The sequence below is a fragment of the Prionailurus viverrinus genome, chromosome A3, assembly GCF_022837055.1.
Source record: "Prionailurus viverrinus isolate Anna chromosome A3, UM_Priviv_1.0, whole genome shotgun sequence".
In the NCBI taxonomy this organism is placed as follows: domain Eukaryota; kingdom Metazoa; phylum Chordata; class Mammalia; order Carnivora; family Felidae; genus Prionailurus; species Prionailurus viverrinus.
In genome coordinates, this window is record NC_062563.1 from 117,999,891 (window position 1) to 118,024,520 (window position 24,630).

General features: G+C 39.2%; 1 protein-coding gene and 1 pseudogene across 2 annotated transcripts in view; both read right to left on the minus strand.

The window, feature by feature from the left end:
• PPP1CB (protein phosphatase 1 catalytic subunit beta) overlaps positions 1 to 23,513 on the minus strand; it is a 43,877-nt gene extending 20,364 nt beyond the window's left edge. The window contains exons 1-2 of one of the 2 annotated variants that reach the window (XM_047851435.1): positions 23,429 to 23,513; positions 23,069 to 23,208 (exon numbers count right to left, since the gene is read on the minus strand). In XM_047851435.1, coding sequence (XP_047707391.1) covers positions 23,069 to 23,120 — 52 coding nt within the window. In that variant the 5' untranslated portion in view covers positions 23,121 to 23,208; positions 23,429 to 23,513. The other variant, XM_047851436.1, reaches the window with a different exon arrangement.
• On the minus strand, positions 6,043 to 7,154 carry LOC125162058 (40S ribosomal protein S2-like; annotated as a pseudogene).
• Positions 23,514 to 24,630: the final 1,117 nt, after the last annotated feature.

The window sequence follows — 24,630 nt, forward strand, 5'->3', positions numbered from 1 at the left end:
TTCTAATGATGCTCCTCAAGGCTGCTGCCACAGAAATGCAGTCCCTTGTGCTTTCCAGTGGCCAACCTTGCAGCCCAAGAGACCTAAACGATTTTAGGAACAGCACTTTTGAGGATAGCCTACTCTCTCAGTAAAGTCTTGCATTTAGGAAAAGGCCAAAATAGCATCATTAAGAACCAGTGGCTATGAAGAAAGGGAAATGAAACAAAAAGTGGCTGTCAGTAGGTGATTTAGTTTCACACACGTCCTTGGAAAATTATGAACAGTCTTAAGAATTTTAACAACCCCCACCCTCCAACTTCTAATCAAAACAAAATTTAAAAGGTTCCAGATAGCTATTAAATTTTAATGCATTATTATGTCACACAAGGGCACTATATGAAAAACTCTAAAAGCTATTTAGATGGAGGAAAGCATTTTTCCTATGAATGAACAATAAAATCTATCAACTAATAAGTAACTTCTGGAACAGAGTAGGGAGGAATGGTACATGAGGAGTTCTTATTTGCCCTATTGAACTGAACTTGAAATCATTTCCTCTCATTACCTTCTCCATTGGCTCTTTCTCTCTAAATATACTGCTTGCTCCCATTTAATCTTAACTGAAAAAACATTTATTTTTTATTTTTTAAAAAATATTATTTATTGTCAAGTTAGCTAACATACAGCGTATATAGTATACTCTTGGTTTCCAGGGGTAGATTCCTGTGATTCATCACTTACATACAGCACCCAGTGCTCATCCCAACAAGTGCCCTCCTCAATGCCTGTCACCCATTTTCTCCTCTCTCCTGCCCCCTCCCCTATCAACCCTCAGTTTGTTCTCTGTATTTAAGAGTCTCTTATGGGTTTGCCTCCCTCTCTGCTTAAAACTAATTTTCCCCCTCCCTTCCCCTTATGGTCTTCTATTAAGTTTCTCAAATTCCACCTATGAGTGAAAACATCGTATGTGTCTTTCTCTGACTGACTTATTTCACTTAGCAGAATACCCTCCAATTCCATCCACGTTGTTGCAAATGGCAGGATTTCATTCCTTTTTTTTTTTTTTTTGCCAAGTATTCATTCTGTATATACAAACCACATCTTCTTTATCCATTCATCAGTTGATGTACATTTGGGCTCTTTCCATGATTTGTCTACTGTTGAAAGAGCTGCTATAAAAATTGGGGTGCAAGTGCCCTTATGAATCAGCACTCCTCTGGCCTTCGGATAAATTGCTAGTAGTGTTATTGCTGGGTTGTAGGGAAGTTCTATTTTTAATTTTTTGACGAATCTCCACACTGTTTTCCAGAGTGGCTGCACCAGTTTGCATTCCCATCAACAGAGCAAAGGCTAAGAAGGTATTTAAAAAAAGAAAGCAGACTGTATCTCTACATATCCCTACTATTTCCCATTTACAATTAAGTCCACACATTTCTTGTTAAAGACTATGTTTCTTTTGTCAGGTTCAGAGGTTAAAAAAAAAAAAGGCCCCCACGTGCAAAAGTCAATCCATGTATACATAACATTAATATAGTAATATCTAAGTAACAGAAAAGACAGACTCTGTTGAAATGTGCTTTAGTAAATATGACTGTTAATAAGATCACCCCTGAAATTCAAAACATCATCAGAACTGCTTTTATTATAGGAACTTTATCATAGCTTCTACATTAGTACTAGCTCATAATCATCAATTACCTACTTCCCATGGATATGTGGATTTTTCTAAGACCAAAAAGGGCATCTTACTTGTACTTTCCAGTAGGTATCTACAATACTAGCTTAGATGCAATTCTCTGTAAAATTCTTAATCTTGGCATTAAGTCTTAACTGTATGGGAAATGATATTTGCAAAATACAGTTTTACCATCAGTGCATCAAGTACCTGTCTACCTTCTTGAAGGGAAAAAGTTATTTTTCTTGAAGGATTAAAGATCTCTTGTTGCTTTCAGATGACAAATACTCACCTAAAAATAATTATTTAAAGATAACAGCAATGGACAACACAAACAAAAGTTGGCTCTCAGAAAAGTTCCTACAATTTTTGTTATGATTCTGTAGTAATAAAACACTTTAAGTTACCAACACTTGGTTGTAACTTGATGACAATCATTAAAACTAGTGTCACTCTGACATGTCAATTTAAAGCGTCTAAATTACAGTGGTGAATATTTTATCTCATATTTGTTTTATTTTCTCTGTAAATTATCTGTTTAATTTCGACCTCCCTCTCTCTGTCCCAAAAAATAAATAAATGTTGGAAAAAAAAAAATATGGGGCGCCTGGGTGGCGCAGTCGGTTAAGCGTCCGACTTCAGCCAGGTCACGATCTCGTGGTCCATGAGTTCGAGCCCCGCGTCGGGCTCTGGGCTGATGGCTCAGAGCCTGGAGCCTGTTTCCGATTCTGTGTCTCCCTCTCTCTCTGCCCCTCCCCCGTTCATGCTCTGTCTCTCTCTGTCCCAAAAAATAAGTAAATGTAGAAAAAAAAATTAAAAAAAAAAAAATTTCGACCTCCCAGGTAATTTAGGTTACACTACGGTGTACTTTGACTAATATTTTTACAAAGCTAAAAACGCTTCAATTTAGAAGTCATGCTAATCCATAAAACTAAAAATTTACCAAAACAAAAACACACATGAAATTTCGTTGATTTTTAAGGTGCATGGTTTTCCCCAATTAATTTTTAAGTTCAGAAATACTTTGCAATCAATAATTTCTTACAATTTTAATTGGCAGTTGCTTTTTGCCTCTTACTGGCATATAAAACAATGGAGCATTGCGTAATCAAATCACTTCTAAAAGTTGATGAAATGCAGTTAGAGAAACTAAACGTTCTTCTAAAGGTTAAGCATTTGACAAATGACCAAATCTTAGGAATAAATTATCCAAATATTTGGAAAAAAATGATAGATGGCTCAGGGCAATTCCAGCTGTCTTGTCAATTCAAAAGTCCTGCTCCCTCATGTACTCCCGCCAGTATGTACACCCAAATATCCAAGAGCATTTCAAACTTCTCAGTCATCTGAAAACAGGGAGTAAAACAAGGCAACCTGTTAACAAAGAGGAACTAGTTCACTGCCACAATACCCATGAGGGGTTCCAGAATTGGGGTATATGAGCTTAGATACAAGCACCTAGCTAGATTATGAAGATACTAAAAATCTGCACAATTTATAACTCATTAGGTGCAAAGCAATTTCACATCAATCATCTCATTTAATCCTTTTGATGTCCCAAGAATTAGAAAGGGAAGCTATTATCCACACTATACAACAACAGAAAAATTTAAAAACTTGAAAATCAGGGAGCCCAGGTTTATAAAACTAGAATGAGTAAAAAGCAGCAGAGAAGAATTTAGAACCAGTCTTCTAACTCAACACACTCCCCCCTCTACTACCACAAAAAAATTCTTAGTCAAAAGTTTCCCAGAAAAAAATTTAGCAGCCAATAATTGTAAACCAGGTAAATATGCCATTATAGGAAATATCTACCATGCTGTTGCTGTTTAGAAAATATTTTGAGGTATCACACATATACAGTAAAGTACACTAACATTATGGGCATTTACTCAATAAATTTAAAAATTTTAATGTTTATTTCTTATTGAGGTGGGGGGGAGGGGCAGAGAGAGGGAGTCACAGAATCCAAAGCCGACTCTAGGCTCTGAGGTGTCAGCACAGAGACCAGATGCAGGGCTTGAACTCACCAGCTGTGAGATCATGACCTGAGCCGAAGTGTGAGGCTTAACCGACTGAGCCACCCAGGTGCCCCAAATTTTAACTATGTATACACCTAAGTAATCACATTCACATCAAGATACAGAATACTTCCAGCAACCCTGAAGGCTCCCTTATACCCTTAACCATTCAATAATAATGCCGAAGGTTACTATTTTTATTTCTTTCAGTATGATTAATCTGACTCGTTACTGAATTCTGGATAAATAGAAATATACAGTATACATACTCTTTTGCTCATTCTTCTGTGAAATCTATCCATGTTACTGTGTTCAGCAATGTTTATCTCCTCTAAACATATTTCCTTATGTTTCCTTCTAGACGCTTTACTATTTTAGCCTATCTCATTCAATAATCCATTGATTTAGCACTATTTATTGTAAAGACCATCCTTTCTCCACAGAACTGCAGGGGGAGATGTGTAGAAAAATCAGGTTGACCATACATGAGTGGATCCATTTATGGACACTCCATATAGTCCATTAATCTGTTTATTTTTACAGCAGTACTACATTGTCTTAATTACTGTAGCTTTTTAAAAGAAACTTTATTTTGAGAGACAGAGACAGAGCGTGCGCGCACCATATGTGTCCATGTGAACAACTGGGAGAGGGTGAAGAGAGAGAGAATCCCAAGCAGGCTCCACGCTCAGCATGGTGATGGTGCGGGGGGGGGGGGGGGGGGGGGGGGCTCAACTTCACCACCATGAGATCACCTGAGTTGACCTGAACCCATATCAAGACTTGGATGTTTAACAGACTGAGTCACCCAGACGCCCCTACTGTTGTTTTTTTTATAAAGTTATCTCATAATATAAGCATTCCAACTTTGTTAAGATTGCCTTTGCTAATCTAGGTCCTTTTGCATTTTCAAATATGTTTTAAAATTGGCTTGTCTATTTCTCCTCACCCTCAGCTTGTGGGAGTTTTAACTGGGAATTAATATATCCAGGGAGAATTTACCTTAGTAATTTTGAGTGTTCCATAAACATGGTATCTCTTTCAGTTGTCATGTGTTTCTCTCACCAATGTTTTGTAGTGTTTAAGGGGCAGTCCTGCACATTTTCATTAAATTGAATTGAAGGGGTGCTGCTTTGTAAATGTGTTTTATTTCATTTTCTAATTATTTGATGTTAAGTGTAATTGATTTATGAATAGTGACTTTGTTTCCTAGTCTAACAGTTTGAAGATCCCTTTGGATTTACCAAGTATACAACCATATCATCTGTGAAGACTTTTACTACTTCTTTCCCAATCTTTGTATCTTTTATTTTTCTTCTTCATTGAATTGACTAGGACCTCCAAGACAATGCTGAAGTGTGCTAAAGGTTTTCCTTGTCCTGTTCCTGAACTAAGAGAAAAAAAAGCATTCAATATTTCTCACCATTATGATAGCTATAGTTTTGTACATACTCAGTTTGCTAAGAATTTTTATCATGAAGGATGTTAAAATTTATCAAATACTGTATCTCATCCATTGAGATAATAATCCCCCTCCACCTTATTCTGTTAATATGATTTATATCGATTGAATGTTCCTTGGATTCCTAGAATAAACCCCACCACATTATGACATTTATCTTTCTTATTCAATTTGCTAATAATTTGCTCATGATTTCTGTGGCTATATTCATGAGCGATACTGGTCGGTAATTGCCTTTCTTTGATAGTTGTCAGATTTAAGTATTAGGGTTGTGCTGGCTTCAAAGAACAAGTTGGGAAGTGTTCTCTCTTTTTCTGCTTTCAACAAAATTGGCCTAATTTCTTCTTTTTTAAATATTTAAGTCACCAGCAAAACCAAATGGGCTTGGAATTTTTTTTGAGAAGTATTCCAACTACAAATTCATTTTCTTTAACATATATAAAACTATTCAGATTTTCTATTCCTTTTTATCAGTATTGTCAAGATTAGTTTTTCATCTAAATTATAAAAGTTATTAGCACTAAGTTATTTATAAAATCTTAACTTCCTTTAAAATACATATACATAACTTTTCTCCGACTCATTTAAGAACAGACTGTATTCTGGGTGGCTTAGTTGGTTAAGTGTTCAACTCTTCATTTCAGCTCAGGTCACGATTTCGTAGTTGTGAGACAGAGCTCCGCATCGGGTTCTGTGTTGACAGCATGGAGCCTGCTTGGGATTCTCTCTCTCTCTTTCTCTCTGCCCTTCCCCACCCTCAAAATAAATAAACTTTAAAAAAAAAAAAAAGATAGCACAGTATAAATTATCAGATCCAGGGAATTTAACAGATATAAATCTTTAATGTGAAGAATATACTACAATTTTAATAATTGTCTCAATCATGTCCTTTATAGCACATTCTTCTCCTCTAGTACAGAATCCCAGCCAGGATTACATTATTGCTTTTGTTTGTTCCATCTCGTTAGTCTCCATTACTAGTCACATCTCCTGTATCTTTTTTGATAATTTGTTTTCTATTTCTTACATTATCAGTCTTTCTGGGGATTATCAATTTTATTAATCTTACCAACAATTTCTTTTTTAAACAATTTTAATTCACTTTATTTTTCTTGTATAAAACTATATTGTGGCCGTAGCTGGAGCCTGAGCCCTCTGCATGGAAACTGTGGTGTGGGTCTTTACGAAATGGTCGGTGAATTCTTGATAGGAGATTTGGTGAACACAGTCTCTTTCCAAAGATCAGGGATGAGATAACTGTTAAATCTTGGAAATGGCATCAGAAGTGGCCTTGGCGAAGTTGCCCAGGGTGGCAGTGCAGCCCCTGGCCAAGGTGTAGCAATCATCAATACCAGCCATCACCAGTAGCTTCTTGGGCACAGGCTGAGACAATGCCAGTGCCTCTGGAAGCAGGGATGAGGAGAACCAGCACAAAGCCACAACAGCCAGTCACCTTGCATGGGACAGTATGGGCTTGCCAATCTTGTTTCCCCAGTAGCCTCATTGCCTGGGGACGAGAAACTTGGCCAGAATGATGGCTCCACGGATGGCAGTGGCTACCTCCTTGGAGCACTTAACACCCAGACCGATGTGCCCACTGTAATCTCTGATGGCAACAAATGCTTTGAACCTGGTCCACTGGCCAGCATGAATCTGCTTCTTGCACAGATATAATCTTCAAAACCTCATTCTTGAAGGATGACCCCAGGAAGAAGGCAATGATCTCACATTCTTTTTATGGGCAGGGAGGAGACAGGTGTCCTCTAGACTTGATCTTCATGTCGTTGACCACCAGGCGGCCCAGCCTAGTGGCAGCCTTGTCCTTGGCTTTGCCTCCGTGAGCTCCACAGCTCCTGTCCTGACCCCGGCTATGGCCCTGGCCCCAGATGCCGCTGCTGAAACCTCTGTGGAAGCCGCCATGGCCTCCCATTCCAGGGCCCCTGGGCCCTCCCACAGCACTGGTGTCATCTGTTATTTGGAGTCTTCCCAGAGAAGAAGCTACAACATTTTCATTTTAAAAAATCATACATTTGATTTCTATTTGATTTCGGCTCTCATCTTTATTATATCTTTCCTTATTCTTCTACTGTCCTGAAATAAAAATTTAATGTTCAGCCTTCCCCCCTCCCCACCAATATATATTATTATATGTATTTTTAAAGCTATACATATCCCTGTAAGCATTGCTTCTTGCTGCAATTGCACAAGTTTGACATGTATTTTTATTATTATTCAGGTCAACACATTTTATAATTTTCACTGCTATTTCTTCAGTAGCAGTAAAATATGTAAAAGTACACTGCTTATTTCTAAGTATTTGAGAATTTTCTAGTTACATGCTATTGATTTCTAGTTTATCATTACTGAAATCAGAGAACCTGAGACCTCATTTCTTTTAAATTTACTGAGAATTGCTTTTTGGTACTGCATATTGCATACTTTAGTAAATGTTCCATACATATTTGAAAAGTGTGTATATCCTGTAGTTGTTGAGTAAAGTGTTGTGTGTGTCACTTAGGTCAAATTTACTGTGTTGTTTAAATCTTCTAGATCCTTGATTTTTTCTTTGTTCTATTAGTTACTGAGAAAGGTACGTTAATCTATATAGTGTGGTTTTGTCTATTTTAACCTTTTGGTTCTATCAAGTTTTCCTTTTTGTGTTTTAGACCTATAATATTAGATACCTAAAAATTTTAAGATTATTGTCTCTTCCTGTGGCATTCATCCTTTTAACATTATGCAATGCCCTTCTTTACCTCTAGTGATACTTCCTGCCTTATATACTATTTCTGATGTATACAGCCAACCAGGTTTCTTCTGGTTAACGTGTGCATGATGCAGTTCTCCCATTCTGGTGCTTACTCCTCTATCTTTGCCCTTAAATTTAAAATATGTTCCCTGTATACAGTATAGTTAGGTCTCCTGAACTTTGTCTTGAGTGTTTACTCCTTTCACATTTACTATAATTATGGACAAATCCTGTCATTTGCTTTGTTTGTATCACATGTTCCTCATTCCTTTATTTCTCTTTCCTTGTGTTTCTTTGGAACAATTATCTTTTATTACTCCATTTTCTCCTCTGTTATCTTTTTAGTTATATATTCTTTTTCTTTTGGTAGTTACTCTAGAAATAACAAATGCACTTTTTAGCCTTTTGTTCTACAGTTGTCATATACTGCTTCCACATAGTTTAAACCCTACAAACCATAAATGTCTTAAAAAGCATTAATTTATAATTACACACATTTATCCTTATTGTTGTTCATTTACTTCTGCAGTTCTGTGCTTTTATCTGGAATCATTTTCTTTCAATACGAACTTTACTAGAAAATTCCAGTACCAGTCTGTATCAGTAAATTTTCTCAGCTTGTTTGTGTTTTTATTTTGTTTCACTTAAATTTTTTTTTAATGTTTATTTTTGAGAGAGAGAGAGAGAGAGAAAGAGAGACACGGACAAGAGCGTGAGTGGGGGAGGGGCAGAGAGAGCCAGAGCCAGAGCCAGAGCCAGACAGAGACAAGTTAGGGGGACTGTATTATAGTCTAACTTGGAGCCTGGAGCCTCAGGCACGCTCCAAGCTCCAAGCTGTCAGCACTGAGCCCGACATGTGGCTCAAACTCAGGAACCGCAAGATCATGAAGGCATCCGTTGCCTTCTCTTCTGAAGGATATGCTCACTGGATTTAGAATTCTAGATTAGCATTCTTCCTTTTCTTTCAGCACCTTAAAAGGACAGTCTATTGTTTTCTGGCATCTGTAGTTTCAGGTGATATATCAACCATCAATGTTCTCTTGAAGGTCATGTAATGACTTGTTTCCTCTGGTAGCTTTTAACATTTTCTCTTTCGGGGTGCCTGGTTGGCTAAGTCAGTTAAGAGGCCAACTTCAACTCAGGTCATCATCTCATGGTTCATGAGTTTGAGCCCTACATCGGGCTCTGCGCTGACAGCTCAATTCCATGCCCCCCCTTCTCTGTCCCTCCCCAACTCGCGTGCTATCTCTCTCTCAAAAATAAACAAACATTAAAAAGATTAAAACATAAAGATTTTCTTTTTCTTCATTTTTAGCAGTTAAGTCTACGATGGGTTTCAATATAGTTTTATTTGTATTTTTCCTTCCTGGAATCCAAGGAGCTTCTTTAATCTTTTGGTATCTTTCTCCCTTTGGAGAAGTCTTGGTCAGTATTTCCTCTACCCTGTATCTCCCCTCTTTCCGGGACTCCCATTATGTATGTTAAACCTTTCCACTGTCTCCTGCTTTCTTTATTTCCCCTCTGTTTTTTTCTCAGCACTGCGTAATTTCTACACAACACTTTTTTTCCTAGCTTTTACTACGCCGCTGTTTTTACTGTGCTAGTAAGCCCAACTCTCAAATTCTCATTGTTAGTGAATGTACTTTTTTAGTTGTAAAGTTTCCAGGACTCTGATAAAATTTCCCATCACTTCTTATTTATCCTGCACACATTAAATCAGTTATTTTAAAGTCTCTCAGTGATAACTCTAATATCTGAATAATCTGGGGATTTGTTCCCTTTTTTCCTCTGATTTCTGGTCAGTTAAGTCTATTAGCATGTCCTGTGGTCATTTCACTGAATGAAATATCTGATTATGGATGGAAATTGTATGAGCTCTAGACGACATCTTCCAGACAGCATTGTTTCCTTTCAGTGGTAAGAGTAATAATGACTTACATTTTCTTGAGGGCTAGTCTATTTCAGTTTTGCCTTCAATCTTAGGGAGTGGTCATGATGGAGTATCAATGGAAAATTTAGACTATAATACAGTCCCCCTAATTTGGCAGTCTGAACTTCAACTTTTGCCTCTCTGGCACTAGGGTGATACTGGAATCTCTGCTCAGATCTTTAGCTTTCCAGATACTGTTTTCTTCTGAGTTTCTTAGAATCTTCTCTTGTATATGTACACCTTAGAAGTCAATGACTTAAGGGGGACCTGACTGCAGATTTTGGGGTTAGAATCTATGTGGTTCTCTCCTCTTTTGGATTTAAGTTTCAACGCTTTAATGGCCTCAGACTTCCATCTCTCCTCTTGAGTCCAGGAAGACTGCCACTTTTTGTTTGGGATCTATTCCCCTATACCTCCAGGAAAAAAGCCAGAGTGATTGGTGAGCTCACTGCTGCTTCCTTTTCCTCAAGGATCAAAACCCTCAAAAATTTCCTGTGTTCATTGCTCAAATACATACAGAAAAGGACACAAAATATGATTATTGGTCACAGAGGAGAAATTTGGATGATTACATACAGAAACTAGAGGAATACATTGCAAGGACTAAACACTATGGGCCCTAACCCCATATTTTTTTTACCAGTCCTGACTGGTAAAGGTCTTCTACTCCTGATAAGAGAATCTTTCTGTGCAAGCATGTCCACATCAGAAAAGGGGGAAAACATGAATCAAATTTGGCCCAATGCCTGGTTTTGTGAGTTTTTACTTTTTAAAAAATGATGGGGGGGGGAGGAAGAGACACATAAAAATTATATAAATTTTCAGCATCCATAAATAAAATGTTTTACAGAAACACAACTACTCTTACTTGTTATGTTTTTCTTTTCTTCTCCCACCCCCAACCCCCATTAAGTATCATCTATGGGTACTTTCACCATACAATGGCAGAGCAGATTCATTGTGACAGAGACACAGGGCACTCTATCATTTCACACTGCTTCTCATGGTACTACGAATTACAGAAATACAGTTATAACTTAACAGTGTCTTGAGTTCCTGCTTGTTGCTGTTCTGCAACATTTAAAAACATTTTTCTACTTTTATTACAGTGCATACTCATCACGCAGGAAAAATGGAATGCAAATGTCGCACTTTTAAAGCACAGTGGAGTGTGGACTATTCTGTTACTGAACTAGACAGCTAAGCATTGTATTTATAACATTATAGCTATGCTTAAAAAAATACAATATATGTTCACATTACCAGGCTAAGCACTATCATCACAACATTCCTATTTCACTCAAAAGCAAAGACAATTTAAACATTTTAAATGGAATCTCATCACAGCAGAATTTCTTCACAAAAATAAAAATGAGACTGCAACCAAAATTAAATTGCTGGCTACTGTGTTAGCAAGCAAGGAAAGCCATGTACTAATGGTGAGTTCCTGAAATCATGTTTGATTGGAAAAGCCAAAGAAATAGGTCCTGAAACAATATTCTTGTTTAAGACTATTACCCTTTCTGTAAAAACAGTTCTTGAAGCATCGAAGACAACGGGAGCAGTATTAACCAATCATCAGTTAAAAAAACAAATGAGGAACACCTAGGTGGCTCAGCTGTTTAAGTATCCAACTTCTGCTCAGGTCATGATCTCACTCAGTTTGCGAGTGAGAGCCCCACACTGGGCTCTGTGAACTGACAGTGTGGAGCCCGTCTGAGATTCTCTCTCTCCCTCTCTCTCTCTCTGCCCCTCCCAGCTTGCACTCGTGCACGAGTGCTCTCGCTCTCTCAAAATAAATAAATAAACATTAAAACAACAACAACAATAAAAAAAAAACAATAAAAAATGAGGGCATCTGGATGGCTCTGTCAGTTAAGCTTCCGACTTCAGCTCAGGTCATTATCTAGTGGCCTTTGAGTTTGAGCCCTGTATCAGGGCTCTGTGCAGACAGCTCACAGCCTGGAGCCTGCTTCAGATTCTATGTCTCCCTCTCGCTCAGCCCCTCCCCCATTCATGCTATCTTTCTCAAAAATGAATAAATGGTTTTTTTTTAATTTTTTTTAATGTTTATTTATTTTTGAGACAGAGAGAGACAGAGCATGAATGGGGGAGGGGCAGAGAGAGAGGGAGACACAGGATCAGAAGCAGGATCCAGGCTCCGAGCCATCAGCCCAGAGCCCGACGTGGGGCTCGAACTCACGAACCTTGAGATTGTGACCTGAGCTGAAGTCGGACACTCAACCGACTGAGCCACCCAGGTGCCCCTGAATAAATGTTTTAAAAAATAAAAACAAAAACAAATGATTTCAAGTGGTTTTCCTTGGCTCTTCGTGACTTCACAGATACTACCAATACCTAACTGTTGCCTTATTTAAGGAGCCAATACTAAATTGAGTGACTGAAGAGTGAGCCTTGAATTAGCTATCAAAAATATTTTCAAGAAGCTGAGAAAAACAAAAGAAAAAATGGTGGTAAAAATATACATAGAGCACAAAAAAAGACCCTAGTTGGACGATTTTACAAACTTGTGAACATTTAAGGTGTTTATAGTGTATGGTGCAATTACTCAGTAGAAAGATACTTTACCATGTATTGTTGGCTCAGCGGTAATCAATAGTGCACATCATTAGCACTCATGAGCTATTGTCAGTTCCGTGAGTATTTGTCAGAAATAAAAGCTGAATACCTCAAATTGCTCTACTACACAGCAGTTCAATGGCCTAGTAGTGATAGTTTTATTGTGATTTTTTTGAGCTCAGGGCCAATACTGAAATTTTTCTGAATGACAACAATCACTATCACTATTATGGGTAGTTATTTTTTTTTTTTTCAACGTTTATTTATTTTTGGGACAGAGAGAGACAGAGCACGAACGGGGGAGGGGCAGAGAGAGAGGGAGACACAGAATCGGAAACAGGCTCCAGGCTCTGAGCCATCAGCCCAGAGCCTGATGCGGGGCTCGAACTCACGGACCACGAGATCGTGACCTGGCTGAAGTCGGATGCTTAACCGACTGCGCCACCCAGGCGCCCCTATTATGGGTAGTTTAATAAACTAGATTTTGTTGCAAACCTGATAATGTTTCTTAATGATTGAATCTAAAATTGTAAGGCAAAAAAACATTTATATGTGAAACGTATACTGTGGTAAGTCATTATGACAACTAATGATGCTTGAATTCACAAGCAAATGTCAAAAAAGCTGCTTTATACACTCCCAGTGCTGTCAAAGTTAAAACAAGATCTTCATTTCCTCACAGATTTGCATTAAATATATTCTAAGCTCAAATCACAGTTCCAACAGAACTCTTCAGACGTCAGTGCTAGTGCACACTATACCAAAATCTACTTAACTGTGTAGGTGAAGAGCTTCCACTTTGCCCTTGATTGGAATTGATTTGTGTGCTGTGATAACATAATAAAAGGCAAATATTAGGAGAGGACTAGAAGAAGTCTATAAATACCTTCCAAATGATAACTAAAATCATTAACTAAAATCACATTCTTGTGGACTGATATCAGTATTTGGCAATACCTATCCATGTTAAAAGATACCTTCCAAGATGAAATACAGATCTCATTACAGATCAGCATTAACAGATGAACACTTGCAATCAATTTTGATGACACAGAACACTAACTCTGAACCTCAATTAAACAAAATGTTATCTGATGCCAAAAGAAGATACACAAATTGCACTTAATCATTGTATTTCAAATTTCATATTCATGTAAAAAACCTTTTCAATGCAGGTTTATCTTTTAAATCACAAATGGTGTTGGGCGCCAGGGTGCCTCAGTCAGTGAAGCAGCCAACTCTTGACTTTGGCGCGGATCATGATCTCATGGTTCGTGGGTTCAAGCCCCATGTTGGGCTCTGCACTGACAGTGCGGAGCCTGCTTGGGATTGTCTCTCTCCCTCTCTCTCTGCCCCTCCTCTGCTTGTGCTCTCTCTCAAAATAAATACACTTAAAAAAAAAATACAAATGGTGTGTGATATATGTGTTTTTATGTGTATTGTGTGTATATTAAATTTTATCTTTCAATAACCATCTGCTATTTTCTCCGGCAAGTTCTCACAATAACTGCCTTCTCTAAAACAGAAAGGATGTCAAGAAAAAAGAACCAACCCCATTACTATCTATCATATCTGCCCCCATGAAATCTTAGGAATCTTCCATAACCTTTAATATCTTAATTCACTCTACACCCCCCCAAAATTCACTCATGGTTACACATTAATCAATAGCAAAGTTAACTTCAATCCAGACTTGCTAAATTTCCTGGTTTTTTTCTGTAGGATGAAGTGGCTATTTCTCCCTATTTAGCATGTAAGTCTCCCTTTAAGCCACAAAAAGTAAAAACAGTAAAATTTTTACAAGTGGTTAAAATGTGGAATTTTGGTTTCAAGTGAAAGAATTAGGCAGCTGTCACAATTTCAATTTATCTTAAGTCTGCCTGATAGGAATGATTAATGTGGCCTTAAGAAGCTCTGTATAATACCTCAAGCTGTAATACTGTGTATATATATGAACATACATATTTTTCTGAAAAGGCCTATGGCTTTCATGAATTCTCAAAGGGGCCTGTGAAGAGTCATAAATTAAAAAGTGATTCCAGATATACCAGTAAACAAATGATAAGCAAAGAATAAAGAAGTAGCAGATATAGCTGAGAGCCAGATGTTTCAGAACAGAGGAAGGGTGCCCTAGCTCTATGGTTCTCCAAGCGGGATCCCCTTTTTCACTATGTTGACATCTGCATGACACAGAAGCCAATGGTGGGCAAAAATGCTAGCACCTTAGCACAAAACAAAATCAGTGGTGCCAAAATGTACTGGTGGTATTCACTGCCGTGCATTTATAGTGAAACACAAAGAAGTCCAGTTTCACTTAAGAATGCCCTCAAGTAGTAAAAATTATCAAATTTATTACATCTCCACCATTGAATATACATCTTTTTAATATTCTGTATAATGAAATGAAAAGTATCCATTAGGCATTTCTGCTACATACCAAAGCACAATGGCTGTGTTCAAGAAAAGCACTCGTGTGACAGTTTTAGCTCCAAGCGGATCTAGCCACATTTTTCACAGAACATCTTTTTTACTGGAAAGCGTAGCTGACAAACTATAGCTATCTACACTTAGATTTAACAGATACTCTTGAAAATGAACAAAGTGAGGCTGTGTCGTTTCAAAGAAAACAACTGACAGCATTTGTTGCTAATGATAAAAATCAACCTTTCAAGTGAAAATTAAAATTTTGGAAACTTTGTATCCAGCACCACGAATCTGACAGCTTCTTCCATACTTAAAGACTCTTCTGATACCTTGTTATATCAACAAATATTATTTTTTGATATTGTGTAAGATGTATCAACATTAGAACATCTGCATAACTCGATGTAACTGATATTTTCCATATGACCAATGCATGTTATAAAGAACGTATAAGAACCATTTAAGTGTAAGACAGGGGCGCCTGGGTGGCTCAGTCAGTTAAGCGTCCGACTTCGGCTCAGGTCATGATCTCACGGCTCGTGAGTTCAAGCCCTCCATCGGGCTCTGTGCTGACAGTTCAGAGCCGGGAGACTGCTGCAGATTCTGTGTCTCCCTCTCTCTCTCTCTCTCTCTGTTCTCCCCTGCTTGCACTCTGTCTCTGTCTCTCAAAAATGAGTAAGTGTTAAAATAAATTTTTTTTTTAAGTGTAAGACGGATCAATGGATTTTAATGTAAAGGAACAAAAAAACTCAGATATTTCTGATTCCACATTACAACTAACCTTTAAGAAATTACCACTTGTTGATTAGTACAACATTAAAGAATATCATTAAAGAATAAACACAACATTAAAGAATATCCACAATTATCTAAAAAGACTAATAAAATACTCCTTCACTTTCCAACTATATGTTATATGGTTAACTTCTACAAAACCAGACATTAAAGAGGTTTACTTATCACTATATTTGTTTTAGAAAACATTATTTATGCTGGCATGCAATGGACCATTATTTTAAATGAATTAAAAAAGATATTTTAAAATTCTGTTTTAATCTCTAACACAGTACTAATAACTCACATAAATAAAAGCTCTTGTCCTCTATTCTTTTTAGGAGTATATAAAGTGGTCCCAAGAGTCAAAAAGTTTGAAATCCACTGCTCTAGTCCCCAGCCAAAAGAAGGCATACAACAAATTTCTTTAACTTACTTTTCACCATCTTATTCTGCCTAAAATTGTCTCTGCCCTTCAGCACCAACACTATTTCAAACCAGATTACAAACTCCGGATGATGGAAATAGGAACAAAATGTTTTACACACATATACACATACATGAAAAGAGTGGTTGCATGCAATAACACAATGTGGAGGACACAATACATGTTAGATCCTCATAAGGAATGGCCTTCTCAATAATTACTACAGGAAGGGTTCAGGACTCAGCAGCATAAAAAGTCTTCTATTGCCTATTTCTCAGTTCAGGTTTATACCAAACAGAAAGAGTAACAACAGCTAACATTTTCTGAGCTTTTATTATGTATCAAAGGGTTTTATCTGTTTAGTCTTTACAGATACATTATGAAATAGACACTATCATCCCCAATATGCAGAACAGAGGCAGAGCTGAAATTAAAATACATGCAGAACCTGTATCCTAAACCAGCATAAACATGGCCTCCCACTGTAACAATACTTACAGATATATCTTGAGTAAATACACAACTGAGTAAACATCTGATTAGCGTAACTACTGCAGTTAAGTTCAAAAAACACATTCCTTTCTATCACTGTGTAAACTTAGATCTCCTCAGAAGGCTGGTCATTTTCTCTCACTACTTTGGTTCAATTATTTGACAAATATTCAAACAACAGAGATAACCTACGAACAAACACCTATGAAGATTCCTTCCCAATTTATAGAAGTCATTATAACCGTGAATTATAATATTAAAGAAAGCTACATAATAGATGTCCTTATTAAACTCCTTTTATTATGAAAAGTATCTTTTGATTTCTCTAAATCTTAAAAATAGAGGAGGTAAAATTAGAGGAAAAGTTAAAATGGTGTTATTAAACAAATACTCAAAGCAAGAAAATGCTTCTGTGAATCTGTAATTGACTAGACTGGAACTTAGCGATATTCTGATGAAGATTCTGGGGATAAAATTCTTTTATGGTGAAATAAACTGTTTCACCTCCAAATTACACAGTGTGGGCACATTACCAGGACCCAAAGGCCATGTTTCCACTATTACATAAGTAACTCTTACCTGTTCTTGCAGGTAAACTTGGGAAGGGAGAGAGAGGCCAGGAATTTTCAGGAAAGTTATGTATATACACCCTCATAAATCACTCTGCTACATGAGTAGAGCAGAAGCAGGATAAAGGTCAACTGCCACTGTCCTTCTACTACTTTTTCTACTGTATTACAAGAACCCACCTAGACCAGGGACTGAATTCCTCCAACACTAGGAAAAGACTGGCCAGTGGTTTTTTATACTTGCTAAACTTCAGAAGGAGTTTCTGCATTTTTAGTCCTTTACCTCTAACTATGCAATGAAGACTATTTCCATTAAGGCATTTTCAATTTTATCTAACAGATGTCCTATGGTGTATTTCAGAGAATAGAGTGTAAAAAAACTGCATTTCACCTACCAGTAACCAAGACTTCGAAGGTAATCCAATTCAATCTAGGGGAGACACAGAGGGTGTACAAGAAAGAGATGTGTCCCTGATCACTTTCTCCTTCCTATATTCACTGACCCTCTACCTTTCCAGGAAAAATAAGCCTTGGAATGGCTATATACAGCTGCTAGAAGGGCAGGGATTGCTGCTTGAGGGTATAAATTTGTATCCACTAAAAATTAAATCCTAGAAAACTCAACTGGGAATTCCCATCCTCCACCACATCACTCCTAAACCTACCTCATTTACAAACCATTTCTTCTCTTTGCATCCCCATATCCCAATCAGAAATACTTATGAGATTTCAATTATTATTTCTAAATATTTTGACATTCTTATATACTTATATTATTTTACCTCTGTTAGAACTGAGAATACGTGCCATTGGAATGAATACTGTTAAAATAGTAAATATGGAAAGCAATAGAGAAAAAAGCCTGCTAGATATAATTTGTTATCTTCCTGTTAACCCTAAATCTTAAAATATAATCCTGTCTCTAGACTCAAATGTAAATAGATTTCTAAATCCCAACGAATTTTAATCTTGGATTTAGATATTTACCAGAAAAGCTTCAGCTTTGCATTTAAATAACAAAATAAAAACACTTCTGCACTACTTTAAACTTTCAATGTTTCCCTCACTTGTTGGAACCACGAATTAACAGGAAAACAAACCTAATCTCTGAATCAGTTAAAAAAATGTACCACTTTTATGCATCCTCTAGCTTCTCATCTAGGAAGCAGCAAGGGAAGAGCGAAAGTATCCCTCAGATGATCTTTCCTACTCCTCAACCTGCTCATTTCTAACAAACCTGGCCTTGGATCTATATATAAACAACACTTTCCTGCAGAAGTTGGGGTTGCCAGGAACAAGCAGACTAGCACTTCCTTCAAACTGCCTAACCTTTAGACTTCTGGATCACAACTAAACAATTTAAATCGGAGAAAAAAAAGGCTTTAAACAGTCTGGCAGTTCCTCAAAAGGTCAAACGTATATAGACTTACCATATGACCCAACAATTCCATTCCTAGCTGTAGACTCAAGAGAAGTAAAAACATGCCCACACAAAAACTTGTACACCAATGTTTATAGCAGTATTACTCTCAACAGCCAAAAAGGGGAAACAAGTCTAATGCCCAACAAGTAATGAATAATAAAATGTGGTCTACTGATACAATGGAATATTATTCACCTATAAAAGGAATGAAATACTAAGACATGACACAATATAGATGAATTTTTAAACATTAGAAGAAGCCAATCACAAGAGGCCATATATTACGTTTCCATTTACATGAAATGTCCAGCACAGGCAAAATCCATAGAGATAGACAGATTAGTCGTTGCCTAATGCTGGGGGAGGGTTGAAAGGAAAAAGAGAGTGTGTTGGCTAATGGGAACAGGGCTGTGTTGGTGAAAATGTTCTAAAATTGTGGTGATGCGTGGGCAACTCTGTAAATATACTAAAAATCATCGAATTATACACTTGAAGTAAGTGAAATACATAGTATGTAAATTATATCTCAATAAAACTTTTATTTAAAGAGGATTTTAATGTGCTTTTATTAATCTATTTAATTTTTCAAGTCCATTCCATTTTTTTAACTTTCAAAAGGACACAAACAAAGCTTCCTATTTGCTTAGTCTGTCTCAGCCTGACTAAATCTTTAGAATACATAACCCACAAGAACAGAAATGATCACAGAAGTTTCACAAATTCAGAGATATATACATACACACAGATATATATGATAAACATAACAAAATATAGGATCTACATAATAGGCATGTGTTAATTATCATCCGGTACAGCCCAGTTTTTAGACACTTGGATAAAGTCTGGTTGGGAACAGCTAGTGGGAAGCAGTTTTTCACCCTATCCTCTTTCCAAACAGATCCATCTACTCATTCTATTTCACTTCCTCCCAAAATAAACTCAACATTTATAATTTGAACAACGTTTGCAAGGTGATTATGCTATATTCCTACGGCCACCCTAACTCCTTTTGGAACTAATGATCAAAGTAAAAAGCTTTCACTGGGTTTTCCAGGACACCCACAGGAACTAGATTTAAACAATCAGTCAAGAGCATTATTATAAGCCATGAGAATGTGGTAACAGGGTTCACTACAGGGGATAGAATCACAGGCGTCCTTGGCTTTTAGTTCTAAGTAAAACTTAACCCAATGTACTGGAGGAATACGCACTATTCAAATAAGAAATTAGTATATGGTTTGCATTAAATAACAGAAAATTTTAAATTGTTCTGAAAGCACTTTGAAAATATTACATCAATGATATGCCCACTCAAAAAAGAAAAAAAAAACACAAAAGCAACTTATAAAATATGGTTACCAAACGTGTTACAGCTCACTGGCAATTTGATATAATAAAAAAGAAATCAAGAGCATGCCTTGGAATTACAATCAACGTTTTATTTTTTTTTTAAATTTTTTTTTTAACGTTTATTTATTTTTGAGACAGAGACAGACAGAGCATGAACAGGGGAGGGGCAGAGAGAGAGGGAGACACAGAATCTGAAACAGGCTCCAGGCTCTGAGCGGTCAGCACAGAGCCCGACGCGGGGCTTGAACTCACAGACCGTGAGATCATGACCTGAGCTGAAGTCGGACACCCAACCGACCAAGCCACCCGGGCGCCCCAACAATCAACGTTTTTTTTTTTTTTTTTCCAACGTTTATTTATTTTTGGGACAGAGAGAGACAGAGCATGAACGGGGGAGGGGCAGAGAGAGAGGGAGACACAGAATCGGAAACAGGCTCCAGGCTCTGAGCCATCAGCCCAGAGCCTGACGCGGGGCTCGAACTCCCGGACCGCGAGATCGTGACCTGGCTGAAGTCGGACACTTAACCGACTGCGCCACCCAGGCGCCCCACAATCAACGTTTTAAAATAAGATGAAGTTCTGCTGATTTTTCCCATGTGGAGACATTCTAAGTTTTATCTTATATATTCATTTATTTTTTTTTTAATTTTTTTAAACGTTTATTTATTTTTGAGAGAGAGAGAGACAGAGTACAAGCGGGGGAGGGGCAGAGAGAGAGGTAGACACAGAATCTTAAACAGACTCCAGGCTCCAAGCTGTCAGCACAGAGCCTGACGTGGGGCTCGAACTCACCAACTAAAGATCATGACCTGAGCCAAAGTTGGACGCCCAAGTGACTGAGCCACCCAGGCGTCCCATTTATATGTTCTTTTAATACTAAAAAAAACCCAAAAACACCTACTGCAGCTATTTTGCTAGGCAGCTTTACAAAACACCATCACTTGAATCTAAATGAACTTTAATGAGCAAGTAACATCACTGAAAACAAAGGCAGACAAAAAAAAAAATACGTCTGTTCTGGATGTCTTTGAACAGGTATAGATTTTGGAAGAGGAAAAGAGAAGGAGCCTGCAGGATTTAAGAATTCCAAGGAGGGACTGTCAAACTAAATATACTTCCCAGGATTGAGAAGCAAGTAATGAAACTCTTTTACTGATGGTAGTGTGTTGAATATAGACAGAGGTCGCAAAAGCCCAGAAATCACTTTAGCCTGGAAGCTCCCTGGGTGAAGAGATTGTGTTTTATCTTTGGATTCCTGGTGATTGGCATAAAGGAGATCAATATTAAAAGGGGAAACTGTCTAGACTATCTCTCTCTCTCTCTCTCTCTCTCTCTCTCTCACACACACACACACACACACACACACACACACACACACAGGCGGGGGGAGGGGGAGGTTGTTCAAAGCCAGCACCAAATATTAAATCTGAATTCACAAAACTGATGGAATCCCTCAGCCTATTTTTCCCTCCGTATCTTTTTTCCAATAAACTTGAACAGTCCACTAGTGAAGTTTCTTAAGTATCCTAAACAAGTGCATCTGATTTAAAAGGTCCCAGATCAAACATTTTAAAACACAAAATCTACTGTTTTATGCCTACAAAGTATACAAGTATGTAAGTACATGAAAAATAAAAGTGAAGAAGTTGAAATACAAACATCAGATTTTTAAAATACTTAAATGTACAAACTCAAGTTTAAAATGTGTAAGAAAGCGGGGCCCAGATTCCCCCAAAAGTTATCAAGACATTAAAATGTTTAAGTAGCTACACTTCCCTCTTAGAACAATGCACAATCACAAAACAAAATTTTTTCCAAAGCAAGTATCTCGTAGACCCAGCAAGATGTCCACATCTGTTAAAAGTCCACCAAGACTTAAGCAGCGAACACGGACTACAGGCACCAGGGGGCCTCCCAAGAATAACTCGATAGTAAAAGAAAAGGTAAGTAAGAGTTCCTGGTAAAACTTTCCTATCCAGTCTTAAGACTGCTGGAAGGCTTTCACATCTGGAGCAAATAAACTGTAGTTTGTTACACAACGGGCACATACAGAACCAACGAGAAACCAACACACAGACTGAAAAAAGGAACTAGCCGGCCCCTCACCCCCAAGAATACAATTTTCTTTGATGATTTTCCAAATATAAGAATATACTGCGCTTCGCTGTTGTCAAGTTACCTTCAGGTAACCTGAAAGCAAGTAAGTTAGTGCATATACACTCTAACGATTTCCAACAGAAAAGGCTAATTTTTTTTTGAAGGCTTAGTATCTTTTCTACACACTCACAAAGCAAATTAGTGGTGAGGCAAATTTTAGGGTAAAGGGATTCACTGGCACAAGACTGCGATTAAGTGTGAATAATACCTTGGTCTCTCCATCTCTTCCCATTCCCTCTATCCCCCACCCCAACATAAAACTGTTCAATAAAAACAGAAGGAGCAGGAAACTTCAAAAGCAGAGAAGACTTGTAAATACCTTTCACACACGAGAGGCTTTTACAATAAAGTAGACCCTTCTAAGTTTGTGCAGAAATTAAATCCTGCTCAAGCCTGTTAAATTCTCAAACCCGAAAGCCGATCCCGTCAGCAAACGTGTCTACATATTCTTGAGTGCATCTTCAGCTCGAGTCAAAGACTTCTGTTTTACTATTTTTTTAACCTAAATAATAAATAGGAGGTACTCAACTCCCGCTAATGTTATCCCCTCCTTAAACAGAGTTCGTCCTACAGCATCATGCAAAAATGCAGAAGAGGTCCAACAATTGTCTCAATGAGAATATTTTTAATAAAATTCACTCCCGGAACAAGAATCGGAGGCAGCCAAGGGCAATGCACAAAGAGAACAGAGAAGAAATACACGTTCCACGGACATACAATGCACAGAAACTCGCATCCTCGCACCCTCCTTGGGAAGGGTCACCCAGCACCCTTGGGCTCCTCGTAGCCCCCGGCCAGCGCGATGCCATGACGGTCCCCGAGGGTTCGCGGGGACATTGCCCGCCGGGCCGCCCGCGGGGACAGCCCCTCTCGAATTGCCTCCTGCCGACCGTGTTCCTGGAGGCCGCTCCCCCCCGGCCAAGCAGCCTCCTCGCCTCCCTCCTCCGCAGCCGCCGCGGGGCGGAAACGGGGGTCCCCTCGGGTTCGGCAGCGAGGGGGAATGAGGGCTGAAGGGGGCGCCCCCTCCTTGCGGCAGGCCGGCCCCGCACTCACCCTCCAGCAGTCGGGTGATGAGACTGTCCACGTTCAGCTCCCCGTCCGCCATCTTGTCGGCACCAGACGCTCCTTCCCAGCAGCGGGAACAAGGGCTTCACGGCGGCGGAGGCTGCGGCGACGGCTCGGCGCTCCCTCACCTACAAGTCACGCGGCGTTTCGACCCCGGTTCCAACTCCCTCTTTTCCCCGGGCCCTCCCCCCACCCCCTCCCCACCAAGTAGTGGAGCGCGCGTACACTCGGAGGCCCACACGATAAATAAATAAATAAACAAACAAGTGGAGCCCCCAAGAACCTGGCCGCGTCAGACCCAGCCGCCACCTCCTCCTCCTCAGCACCGCCCAACTCCGCAAAGCTCACCAGCGCCGCCGACGGCCCCACCCGCAGCTCCACTTACAGGACACCACCCTTCCCCGCCACCGCGCCACGCAACCCTCCGCGCAGGCGCACGGCGCACGCCTCCGCGGCCCCCACCACAGCCCTGGCTTTTGCGCAATCGCACTGGACTCCGTTCTCCCGCCGCTGCCGCCGCTGCTGCTTTCGCGCAGGTGCGTCGCCCTCACTCGCCACTTCCACTGCGCCGAATCGCCACGGCGGCGCAGGCGCCCCGAGGCTCGCGGGGCTCGCCGCGCTGGGGAAGCTCCCATTAGGCAGAACGAGCGTGGGCAGCGGCTGACCTTCCCGCTGTTAAGCTGCCCTGGCAGGGGCCCTGTGCACACCGCGTTGGTGTGCCCTTCCCGCCTCTTTTTTCTTTCCTTGTCTTCCTTCCCTAGTTTTGCAAGCAATTCCTCATGTTTCCGTTAATCGGCAAACGTGGACGACATTATCCACGTTTGAAACCCAGGTTTGCGCGTTTGGGAAGCAAGAAGGGGTTGAGTTACTTTGATGGAAAAGTTTGACATTGCAAACGAGAGATTTTCTACCCCATCATTCCACAAGGCTAGTTGCCCAAGTGTCCCTGGATGAAATACGTTAAAGTGGGCTCTGGAAAGGTCAGCAATAATATTTCAACGTGGGTACCGCTCTCTGCCTTCTGTGTAGTACATCCACACATCTTACATCTTTATTCACTCTGTGCATACTATTTTATCCCAGTGCTTTTTTTTGTCCAGACCTCCGTTATATTAATCATCCTGCCTTGTGATTGTTTATGCATTTGTCTCCTACACTCGACTGTAAGCTTCTACAGGGTAGACCCACCAAGTGTCTGGCACGTAGAAAAGACAGAGAAAGACGGAAGTTCAGAAAGGTTGCTGCCCAGCTGTTCTTTCCACACAATTTCACCTCTAGAAAGGCAGGAGGGAGAGTAGCCACGAAAAAGATACTCTGGCGAGCCAGAGTTTTTGGCCTGTTCTAAGAAAGTGGTCAGATCAAAGGTCTCTACTCATTCCTCAGGTGTTAGTCCAGAAACCCAGGCAAGGTGCTGTCCTGAGGTCAAGGCAGTGCTTCTTCCACTCACCTATCACTAATACTAGCCAACATTGAGATTTCTGGATGTACTCTGGCACTGTTGTAAGATTTCTACATTATCTTATTTAATCCTTAAACCAGCCCTATGAGGT